A 12453-nucleotide genomic window follows, 5' to 3' on the forward strand; every position below is an offset into this window, starting at 1 on the left:
TCGACTCCCTCGCGGAATTTCCCCATCACAGGAGTCACGATGAGCAGATTTAACCCATAGAATTATCATCTAAATCTTCTAATTAACTTCGAAATCGGCATTAATTGCATTAAAAAGATAGAAGCGCGGTAGGTACCCAGCGGCTTGAAACAAGGAATGCCAATTGGTAACCTGTTGGATTTCACTCATCAGCCATTCCTAAATTATCGCAATTTATTCAAACTCAAATAGCATAAAGTTTTTATAAGGAATATTCGTAAAATTGTCTAAAGCGTTTCACTGATATTCACTTTTGTTCCGACAATTCTCTCCAGCAAAATGATCCCCCGCCCAGTTCTGCTGGTAAATATCCGACCTCATCAGCCGGTCCAGATTCCGCTAATTCTAGCTTTTACTGACCCCGGCCTTAAGGTTGAAATTCCCGGTCGGTAATAGCAGAAGCAAATAAGCGTAATTTTTTTCTGCATTTTTTTGGAATGCATGTATTATACATTTACCGCAACCAGGACCAAACGTTACGCTTACATGCAATAATAGCAACAACCGACCGTTGTTTATTATATAAATACATATGCATTATATTATGTAAAAATTGATTTTTTTTAAATAGAAATGTATAATATTTTCGGATTTAAAGGAAAGTTACCAATTATAAGGTTGATAAATTAACTCATTTCAAATATTAAATTTTCGAGAAAAGTATATGTCGGAATGGGGATTAAAAAATTGAAATCAGTAAATGGGTAAACCTTAGGGTTGCTAAGACGTGAAAAAAACAGGAAATGTTGCATTTCATTAAAGTCACATTCTCGTCAGTACACACCTTCTGGCTCCTCGAGTGAGGTCCACACCATTTTAGCCTCATCGGCGGCAGCACACGCATGAGGGTCTACCTGGCTCGGCTAGACAGTTTTTTCGCGCAGGAAACTGCAACCAGGAAGAGGAGGCATGCGACGTGTCCATTTTGACTTACGACAGCTGAGATGAGGGAGCCATGCGTCTGATTCCACACTGAAACTCCCCTTACTTTCAGCTGGAAGTGGAGTACTATGGCGGAACAAGGAATTTGCGTGGCGAACGCACGCAATTATGGTGTGACATAAAAAAAAATATTTTGACATTTTGAGTCAACTTTTAGACTAGAGTCAAAAGGAAGGAAGAGTGTCATATAAAAGATTGAGTAGAACTTGTTGAACCTGTGAAGTTTTAAAAAGATTAATATAGGAAATAGTAATTGTAAATATAAAGACATGTCTGGGTCAAACCACAAGACTGTGTCAGCAGAAGGTCGCGGTTCAACTATCATTGGTGGCGGAGGGATTGGATGATTGGATCCCATCCGGCCACTTTAACCAAGGTGTCAGAATTTCAAAGATTTCCGCCTCTATAAGAAAAATTCACGAAACCCACAAAAGAGAATAACTGCCACACCGGGAAGAAAATTATAATAATAGTTTGCAAGAGGTATATTAGTGTTTCAGGGCCAGCAGAGTAGAAGCACTGCGTTATGTTGATCAGATCGAGAGTCTAAAAAGGAAAGAAATAACTATCGATGACAGATGAGCCATAATCAATCTTATCTCGATTATCTATGAACTCCTCTGCTTTCCGAAACACAATGATTCAATTAAAGTTGTAGAGGTTATTTCGACTAGTTAATTTTAAATTAATCGACAGCACATATTTTATATCAAACCTAACTTGTTCAAATACATTTTTTTGTATTCCTAACGTTTCGACACACTAGAAGGAACGATTTAGAGTGAGTCAAAAGTACATCCGAAGGTTTTATTTAGAACAAATAAAAATTTTAGGTGTTTGATATTAACCGAGGGTTTTCCTTTTCTTAGGAGTACGTTTTTATTTAAATAAAAGAAATATAAAAGTTAATAGTTGTAAAATTGAAATGAAGTATTACTTACTATGCGTGTCGAATTTTTTGATGATGGTTTCGATGAGTGTCGTCTTTGGGGCGACATGACCGCGTCGGACCGGCATCTTGGAGGAGTATGTTTACCACAATTCGCAAACAATATGCAATATGCTTCGACCCCGATTTCGTACGAAAAGGGAAAGAGAGATATTTTTAAGGATAGCAACAGGGAGTGCAAGATAGAATTTAAAGAAAAGATAGAAAGATACTTTTCTAGGGTTGATTGATATACACTAAACGCTACGTTAAGTAATAAATACGATCATAATTGGTTATTAATTATTTATCAATTAAACAACTAGTAAAGCTTTTTTTCCTGAAGCCTCTGATTTTTCCAGATTATTTTCTATTAGATCTATTTTAAAGGAATTATTTCTTATTAAATTTAAATATGATATTTAAATTTCGTGCGAACGATTTTCATCCACAATTAAAGCGCTTCATTTTCATAGGCGTAGTAGGTTGCATTGCGACAAGACTGATTGAGCGAATTATCACACGTTACTGGATTTTGGCGGCACATTTATATTGATAAGACACTACTAATATAATTTGATTTTGAAACGGATATGCATCTTCGAATCTAACTTGAAATTATTGCGAGATTATATATATTCAAACAATAACAATAAAACGCACGATAACATATATATAGATATAAAACACTACATCGAATATTTACACACGGGCGTTGCAGAGAAAAACACTTTAATATATACTTTTTATAAATAACAATTCGATTTTTACGTAGATATTGCATAAATCACTAAAGCACTTGTGAAAACCTTCGTTTGGTGTTTGTTTTGTATATTGCCGGAACGGAATTCTTTTCACCCCTTCCGAACAGAGGACTGCATGGTTCCTTTCGTGAGATTTATTGACGTCGCATACAGTCCTTTTTCCTGCAGTCATGTGGAGATGTTATGCAGTGCTACGCTCTGCGCTCCATCTGAAAGTAAGAAATGAGCTTTAAGTATATTACAAGCAAAATAATTGCCGATAATCAATTAACAATGTATATTATACTACGAAATCTATTAATGATATCAAGATAAAATGAAAGTTCGACTCCCACATGCGGTACCATACCAGCAAATCCTCACTTCTGTATAAGTCTGGAACTCCTGCGAAGCATTACAGTCCACTTTCGATTTTACTCTACCCGCTGAACAGAATAAGTTGGTCAAACCCTAGCACGCAAACCTACCGGAGAGTAAGCGAGAATTAAAGACTACACCCTCGTTAACCATACCCTTTGGCCAACGGACGGAAATGCTTCCGTCGAGACTCAGGAGTTCTGCAAATCGTTGGCGTATTGACTAGCAGTAGTCGTTAGATAGTGAAGGAGAACGACTTTCTGAATTCTTCACTGTATAGTGTGCGATTCTTTTACATATCCACTGAGTTTAGTTGTGGAATTTACCCAACAAGAGGATAACCTGAAGAATACTACATTCATTCATTAATTCATGCTTAATAACTCTCAAGTATTTCTTGATTAACATTCGCTGTTCCCTGCTATGTACAATTAGTAATTAAAAGGAAACCATGACGACCTATTTATTTTGTCATAACAATTGGCCAGGTACTATTTTAAGTGTGGCAATGAAAAGGTTTAAATTGATTCGAGTAGATTTCGAAAGGAAGCTTGTCAAAGAGCGACTAGAAATCCAATGCCAATAACCCTGTTTCCCTTCCTTTCGTACCCCTAAGCCTCGCAAGTTCGAATCTATTAAGTTCAGATTTAGGTCCCCAAAATATATTCCAGTTAATACGTATTTCCAAATGCATTCGGTCCCGCCATGTAGCTCGCTCGATTTTCCACCATTAAACCGGATCCAAGTACAATTTCGAAAATCCTCTCCGGCTGAAATTTTGAAAAGGTGGTAAGAACGTATTCTGCATCTTCGGCTATACCTTCGCATGTAGGACAATTGGGTGATACATCCAAACGAAGTGTTCAGAGGTACTTCCTTCCGTCCCCACTCAAGAATTATGTCAAATCTAGTCTCGATATGGCCTTCGGTTGCGGTATAGACCATCTACATTAAGTACATACCATTGAACTGATAGTAGCTACTTCCTCCTCAATACGATTTAAATGTGGTTTTAAGCTCAGCTTCGAATCGAAAATGACTTCCAGATATCTCAGTGATGGCTGATAGCAAGCAAAATTAATTCTGCTGCACCATCTCAGTTTTCCGTTCAGCAACTTCGAGCTCGAAATTTTCAAGCCAAGTCTCTATCGTCCAGACAGTCTTGCTCGCATAAATTTCCTCTTCATCCGAGGGTGGAAAATAATCACCCCTCCGGAGTCATCAATGAACACGACTGTAATGGCGCTGAGAGCCATAAGACGTCATTATAGGTTATGTTGTGATATATTAACAGACCACTGAGAAAAGTCTGTCGTTATACTGGATACATTCTTCTTTTTGTCGTAGAACTCCTTTCGCTATTGGAAATAGTCAAAGATTCTATCGAACACATAGCCGTTGCTTCTATTTAACAAATAGCTCCTGATGCAGCCCTAACCGCATTTTCAATGTCAAGTGTCATCAGTGGGCAATATTTCTCCTCGCCTTAGGCTTTCCAAAGCCGAATGGCTCAGTGGATACAGTACTATGCTAACGTAGTAGAAGATCGCGGTTCGAAACTCACCGGTCGCAGAGGAACTTGTATTGTGAGTGGGTGTCGGATACCAGTCAATTCAGCTTTGAATGAGTACCTAAGTCAAATTAGAATAACAATCACGGACGAACGCAATGCTGACCACATTGCCTCCTAAAGCGTAAATTCTGGAAAATTTCATTACGGTCTCGAATGAAGTGCTCTAACACGCTTCAAGGTCCTGTCGTAACAACGATTTTTATTACTAAATGCTTTCCTCCTAGAGCATTTTAGCCAACAGCGGACCGAGCCTTTCCGAAGCCAAACCGTTGGTATGGCAAATTACCACCGTTACCAATTAGTGTGCTTATTGTATTTGAAAGACTCATTCATCGGCTTACCTGGTTTCAGAATCAACACAATTTTTGGTAATTTCATCATTTACTTCGACAGGCGGTAAACATTAGGAGGATTTGGTTCTATTCTAATCGTCAATCATCGAGGACAAAGCTTTTTCGGACTCTCTTGACTACGCCCAGGACTTCGTCTTTGACAAATTACGTGTATTTATACTCGAGGAGTCGTTGGTCATACTGTGACGTGTTTCTTTAATATTGACTTCATGTTTTGCCCTGCAGACGCTCTCTATAGCCGCCGAAACCAATAGTGGCGATTGTTCTTCGTGTCATTGAGGAATCAAAAGCTTGGCATATTCGTTGGGATATCCGCTACGCCTTAACAGTAAACTTAGTATTCCGCAGCAATCTGTCCTCTTTAAGTGATTTCGCTGACTAGTCTGTATTTGTTTTTCTTTAGATTAAGATTTATTGCTCTGAATCACCTAGAAATCGTGAAATATATCACCTGATCATTATGCGTACACTCTGTGCTGACACGCCATTATAGATACTTGACCCACAAGCCACTTACTAGCGCAAGCCTACCTCTCTACACGTGACTACATATGTTTACAATTCCTGCCTGGACAGCAATGAAATCGCCGGCAATAACCTTCGGGTTGTACTAGTCTGCCTAGCATATTTACATACAATACTCTTGCAATGCGTACAATATACAAATGTAGATACCATCGGTCTTAACCAATTTCCACAGTCAACGCCTTCCATTTAAATTCATTTTCCAAACTCCTTAACGGGGATTCTTGTATTGCTTGCAGATAATAGCGACATCATTTCCTTCTTGTATAGAAACTTTGTGATATCAGGTCCTCAGTAGGGAGGGGTTTAAATTTATTTTTCTTATATATATATGGCTTCCCCTGTACCCCTTTGTGGAATATAGGACACATATTACTTTTTCCCAAAATAATTTTCAATGAGGCTTACTGGAATTTTATTATCATCATCATCATTATCAACGGCGCAGCAACCGGTATCCGGTCTATGCCTGCCTTAATAAGGAGCTCCAGACATCCCGGTTTTGCGCCGAGGTCCACCAATTCGATATCCCTAAAAGCTGTCTGGCGTCCTGACCTACGCCATCGCTCCATCTTAGGCAGGGTCTGCCTCGTCTTCTTATTCTACCATAGATATTGCCCTTATAGACTTTCCGGGTGGGATCATCACATTTAATGCTGTGCAAGTGGTAAGCCTTTACCAGTGGAAAAATTGAAAGGCGAATGAAAATATCTGTGACGAAACGAGATTCGAAGCTGGGGTAGCGAGATCGACAGGCTGGTCCTCTACTAACTCGACTACCTAGAATGATTCTTGACTTCCCTGCACAGAGGCTGAGTGTTCCTATCGCAGTTCTTCCCCAGATGATATCCCCCCCTCCACATCTCTCCACATCGCTATCTGCCTGCACGGTCATAGTAATAGTCGATGTTTGCGTTCTGCTGTATATTCCCCCTAGACTCTTCATATCTGTATCCTATATATTCTTTAGTTCCTTGAGAGATTTAAAAATTGGCACCCTTTTCATTATATCGTCTCTAGTGGTCAACTTACGCGGACAATGGCTTACTCATCAAAAGATAATTCGATGTTTTTGCAAATTTTTGTACTCATTCATTTTTCTGAACAGTTCGAATAGCACATGGATGAAATATTGGCGCTGGACAGTTTCTACTTAATGTTGGGATTGAAATAGTTGTTTTCTAGATCCTATCTAGATGCACAAATTGTTAGAAACCTTCCCTTTGATGAAAATAGCAAAAAGTACAATAACCAGTCAGAACACTGTTTTTATCAATATCTATCTTAAGCCCCTTCATCCGAGTTCAGAGCGATTCCCCAAAGGTCCATACCACGGTGAGAGGGCAAATATCATATATGTCATCAGCTTGGTCAAGATGTTTTAAGGATCAGGAGATCGCCCTTTGTCGATGAAATGAGAACTTTGCTTTCGACTTCGAATTCCTCGAAGATTCTGCCTCGATACAGCACATCAAATTTAGCATCCACATATATGGTTCTGATAATAGCGTACTAAGATCTTTACGATAAATTGGATATTCGGAATGGCGCGAGACTTGTATCGATTTGCCAAAAGCCGACACTAGCGCATACAGCACATCGAACATTTTTGTTGCATTAATGATAACAACGGTACTTTGGTTAGTAGATTTCAGCGGAGAATTTATTCATCCTCCACTTCCACAAGCATCGCCTACATTTGGAGCAACTGCCAGCGGCACTGAATTGCAGGAAGCAACAAAACGAATGAAATTGAGGAAGCAAACAGGATCTGACGACATTGCATCTGGTCTCTGGAAGCGAAGAGTGTAACTGAACACTTTGGGTTAGTGCTTTCTTCAAATGGGGTGATTGAGCAAAATAGAATACCATCTGACTGGCAACAAATCGCAACAACAGAATATTCAAATTACCCTTCCGATCCTGTTGGTGTCCCAGACCACGAAGGTTTTTGAACGCACTCTTCACAATCGTACTTGCAGCATCCTTCAAAAAACCGTCAGTCAGGCGGGGTTTGTCAAGATCTGCGGAACTACTGACACAATACTCGCTCCGCGGTTACTCATGGAGAAACATCGCCTTCTTTACATTGCATTTCTGGACTTTGAGAGTATTCATGCGCTGAGTTAAATTGCTTTCCTACGATCTGCAAAGTAAAATTCGCCAAGATGGGTCATCAACGTTGGTGTGATACACTGGATGGGTGATTTGAAAACCTTGCGATTGCAACCATATCAGGCCTTTGATTGAACAAAACGGCGCAACCAATCACGACGAGCCGACCCCACTTGTGAGCAGTACACCGAATGCTTCTCCTCAGCACACTGCTCCGCACTAAGCCGAAGGGTATACGGTAATCATCTAAAATGTAAATTTTGAGGTAGTGATTGATTAATTTTACTAATATCTTCGAGACATCATGAACCAGACCAATATCGTCCCAGTAGCCGCATTCAGGACATGTGCTCTTCTTCGGAATCTTCACAATTATCATCATCATCATCAACGGCGCAACAACCGGTTTCCGGTCTAAGCCTGCCTTAATAAGGAACTCTACACATCCCGGTTTTGCGCCGAGGTCCACCAATTCGATATCTCTAAAAGCTGCTTGGCGTCCTGACCTACGCCATCGCTCCATCTTAGGCAGGGTCTGCCTCGTCTTCTTTTTCTACCATAGATATTGCCCTTATAGACTTTCCGGGTGGGATCATCCTCATTCATACGGATTAAGTGACTCGCCCACCGTAACCTATTGAGCCGAATTTTATCCACAACCGGACGGTCATGGTATCGCTCATAGATTTCGTCATTGTGTAGGCTACGGAATCGTCTATCCTCATGTAGGGGGCCTAAATTTGTGATTTTCGACCCTAGATAGGAGAAATTATCAACGGTCTCAAAGTCGTACTCTCCCATCCTTATTCCTTGACAATTATCCCTTTTCTTAATCATTTGGGAATATCTCAGATCTCAGACGAAAGAAACAAAATAATCGGAACGGGCGGTGTTCAAAAAACGTAATTCATGGAGTTACCAGTACTATTACTACTAGTGCAAATTATTCGTAGTGATAGCAGTCTCCCATCTAAGGTTGATTTCATTGGTGTCGGCTTTGCATCTAATTCGTGCAACTTTGAACTCCACCTCATGCCACTCAACAACTATGCACGCTTCTAACACACAAAGTTGTATTTGATAGTGCAAAGCCTTCATAGTTGCCTAACATCGATTCATCCGAAGTGACTAAGCAATCTAGCAATCTATCTATCTAGATCTATCTAGATTTACCTATACCAGTTCACTCTCATTATATTTAGTAACATGAAAAAGTAACCCGTGATGCTAATGTAATTGCCAGGAACGCTATCGTTTTTAAGATGCTGATGGTAGTGACAGAATCGGAAGTCAGAAACTGACTTCACCTTTAATGGAGGAAAGATAATGTTGGCAACGCCAACACCAAAAACGAACGAAAAAACAAATTTAAATAGCACTGATCAACCATAACAGGAACAATAGATATTGGGGAATACAACTTTGAAACCATTCATAATTTTTCATACATTGGGTCGAAAATCATAACCGATAACAGCTGGAAGCACGAACTCTGTGGACGGTTGTTAGCAGCCTCCAGAGCCTTACAAAAAGACTGTTCCGCTCTAAACATCTCATTATATGGGTTCAAAGCTTTTACTGTACAAGACAAGAATCTTGCCAGTCCTCATGTATTCCTCAGAGACTTCAGTTCTCAATAAGAAAAGTAACGAACTTTTTGCAGCGTCCAAGAAAAAAATGCTGGGAGGAATGAATTTCTGTCCCTCTGTAAGAGGATGGACGTTTGTGTAGTCTGTATAGGGATGCAAATTCTGAGCGATGTTACGACGGTTTGATCGTGGATATAATCAGTGTCAATAGGCTACAATAGGCGGATCGCTTAATCCGTATAGGCAATATCTATGACAGAAAGATGAGACGTGGCAGACTCTGTCCCAGACTGCTGAGCGATGGCATAGGTGAGAACCCCAAGCAAATATTAGGGTTATCGAACCCCGGCTCAAAACCGGGATGTCTGGAGGTCCTGCTTAATACGCCGTTTATAATGATATTTTTTTAAATTATTAGCATCAGCAAAAAGCGATACGAAATGAAAACTATTCTTAGCTTTTTTCAATATTCATGTGCTATATGTTTACATATGAGAACAGTCTACGAGTAAAATTTAAAGAAATAGAGTCTCTGATAACTTGACTCCTTTACTGAGGATTTTTAACATAGTCTCTCCAATGGTCGTAATTGAAATTTGAGAGACAGTTCAGTGATTCAAAAACAAAAAGAGCTTTGAATAAAATTTTGAGTTCTTGGCTGAGAAAAAGAAATCACGAAGTTACTTGTGAAATGTACGAAATCGTTAAAGAAATTCGCGTTTGATCGAAAAGAATAAATGTAACCTGAAATATATTCTTTACTGTCATTTTAGAAAAGTATAAGTAGGTGACACTCTACAAAAAACGTTTTTCTGAAAACGAGATAATTGCAAGGGGACTACATTTACCATTTTAATAGAATATACGTGCCTAGATTCATATGACTATTGGAAGAATAAACTAATTTTTCATTTTGATATCACAAAAGGTTTATCAAAATATATAAAGAAGAGTTTAAGCAAATGGTGCGCAGTTTACTCGTAGATACTCTACAATTCGACAGCCTTGAACGTCAAAGCTGATAGTTTACCCCTTATACTCATATCATAGCAAATATCAGGCTTACCCCATCTCATCGGCAACTGTGGCCATGTGAAAGTACAAATATCTTTAATATTGGATGCGGAGCAGGCATAAGAATCAATGTGTATTGACCAGCACTATATCATAGAAACTTCCAAAATGCTTCTGTCGGTTTCATAACCAAATGCATATTATCGTCCAGGGATGCGATGGCCAGAAACTAAGGGTTGGAAATTTGATTCTAAGCAAATCAAACCTATAATCAATTTACCTACTCTCCGGGCACACCCTGACTACCCTGAACAAATCGCAGGAGTAAGCAACAATCTGCGTAAGCAAGATTTTAGTATACAATGGATTTGCATAAGCGGAAGCATCAGAACTAGCAACCCGAGGAGTTCCAGGCGCAAACGAACAAATAAACGGACAAGCAAATTAGAAGTCTACGGGGAAGCTTTACTACCCATATACCCGTACACGTGAGTCGATTTATGCGTAGAGCATACATGAATTTTCGTAGCTCTGGCAATATTTCATAAAAAGTGAATTTGACCCCCCTTGGTAGTTATTAATTTGATATTAATATAATGAGGACGAGAGGTAAATTACGGTCTACTGCGACTTTATGGCTACGATATTATACATATTAGTAGCTCCGGAAATCGGGAACTGGGAAGTAGGAGAACAGATTTTATTACTATGAGGGACGGCTAGTAATTTCTGGTCTTATTGATTTGAAATAAAAATTTGGAGAAGGATATTGACGAATAATCTATAGGCACTATTGGGAGTTCTAATTGAAACTGGATTTTGCATTTTTGGAGTAGGGCGAAAGCAACGAAGCATCCACCTATGAATTATCCGCGCGGAACCACCAATATTAGCAGAGCAAGCAATTAAATTAAAAAGTCGATCCTACACCAAAATCATCTTCGTCATGAATTTCAATAGAAAATAAGGAACTGATATTTTGACCATGTATTTCATCGCTACAGCAAGATTGCAGAGCAACACGTTATCGCAGATAAAGTTGCATAATATGGTGGTCAAAGGGTAGTAAGGTCCTAGGACGAAACGTAGATTGCTACCCACGGTGGAGCATAAAACCTGGGAAACGCCTACTGAACCAACAACAACAGTTCTACTACCAAACCCTATCTCCACCTCCACGTGGTGACCGCTGGGAGCTCTTTCTTAACGAAAAGCTGCAAACGGAGAAGGATGAAGGCCAATTTCCCGCGCCAAAAAGCGGGACAAATTGTACCAACTGGTCCTCCATGTTGGGGGTTGGGTAGGGCTGACAAACTTACATGAAAAACCAATGTTACGAAGCCACAGAAGGAGCCTCGGACTATACGGATAATACAATGACGAACCCGGTAACGAAAAGGAATAACGATTCGCGCATTTTCTCATGGAACGTGCGCTCTCTGTACAGAGATGTAGCTGCTAGCCGATACGCTGTCCCAATATACGGCTTATGTAGCAGCGCTACAGGAGATGCATTGGGCAGGGACCGGTTTCCTGGAGAAAATTCACTACACCATATATTATAGTCGCCATCCAGTAAACCATGTGCTCGGAGTAGGTTTCTTAGTCAGACAAAAAATGAAACCTGCTGTTATCGCTTTGAAAACATAAGCGAACGGCTATGCACTCTGCGCTTCTTAGGCAAATTTAGAAATATAAGCCTCATTAACGTTCACGCCTCTACAGACGAGACTGCAGAGTCGGAGAAGGATACCTTCTACGAAGCAGTAAAACGAAGCCTCGAAGCCTGTCCCAAAATCATACTTGGGGATTTTAACAGCCAAGTAGGAAAAGGGCCCGTATTCTGGGAATACGATGGCTCCCATAGCTTACATCAAAATACAAATGATAAAGGACTGCGGATTATTCAATTAGGTGGTTTACACGGAAAACGGTGCACAAACAAACGTAGGCCTCTCCAGATGGTATCACTTTCAACCAAATTGACCACGTGTTGATCGAACACCGCCACCTCTCAGCCTTGATGAATGTCAGAACATATAGGGGGGCCAATATAGACTCGTATCACTATCTCTTTGGCATGGTCTTCCGAGCTCGAATAACAACACCAGCCAGAATCCCCACTGACAATCAGCCCTCCACAACACCTATAAGAGGGAAATGGATGCCGCAATAACCGCAGTCAACAGAGATCCTGAAGATGAAGCATCAACAAATGATCTCCACAATCACCTGAAGAACGTTATCATCAGCT

The 12453-nt window shown here is 40.0% G+C and overlaps 1 protein-coding gene across 2 annotated transcripts in view; it reads right to left on the bottom strand.

The window, feature by feature from the left end:
• LOC119661353 (potassium voltage-gated channel subfamily H member 2) overlaps positions 1 to 12453 on the bottom strand; it is a 766305-nt gene that overhangs the window by 594310 nt on the left and 159542 nt on the right. For both annotated transcript variants that reach the window (XM_038070659.1, XM_038070660.1), the window contains exon 2: positions 1923 to 2882. In XM_038070659.1, coding sequence (XP_037926587.1) covers positions 1923 to 1998 — 76 coding nt within the window. In that variant the 5' untranslated portion in view covers positions 1999 to 2882. The remainder of the gene's footprint in view (positions 1 to 1922; positions 2883 to 12453) is intronic.

This window comes from Hermetia illucens, chromosome 1 (assembly GCF_905115235.1).
Source record: "Hermetia illucens chromosome 1, iHerIll2.2.curated.20191125, whole genome shotgun sequence".
In the NCBI taxonomy this organism is placed as follows: Eukaryota; Metazoa; Arthropoda; class Insecta; order Diptera; family Stratiomyidae; genus Hermetia; species Hermetia illucens.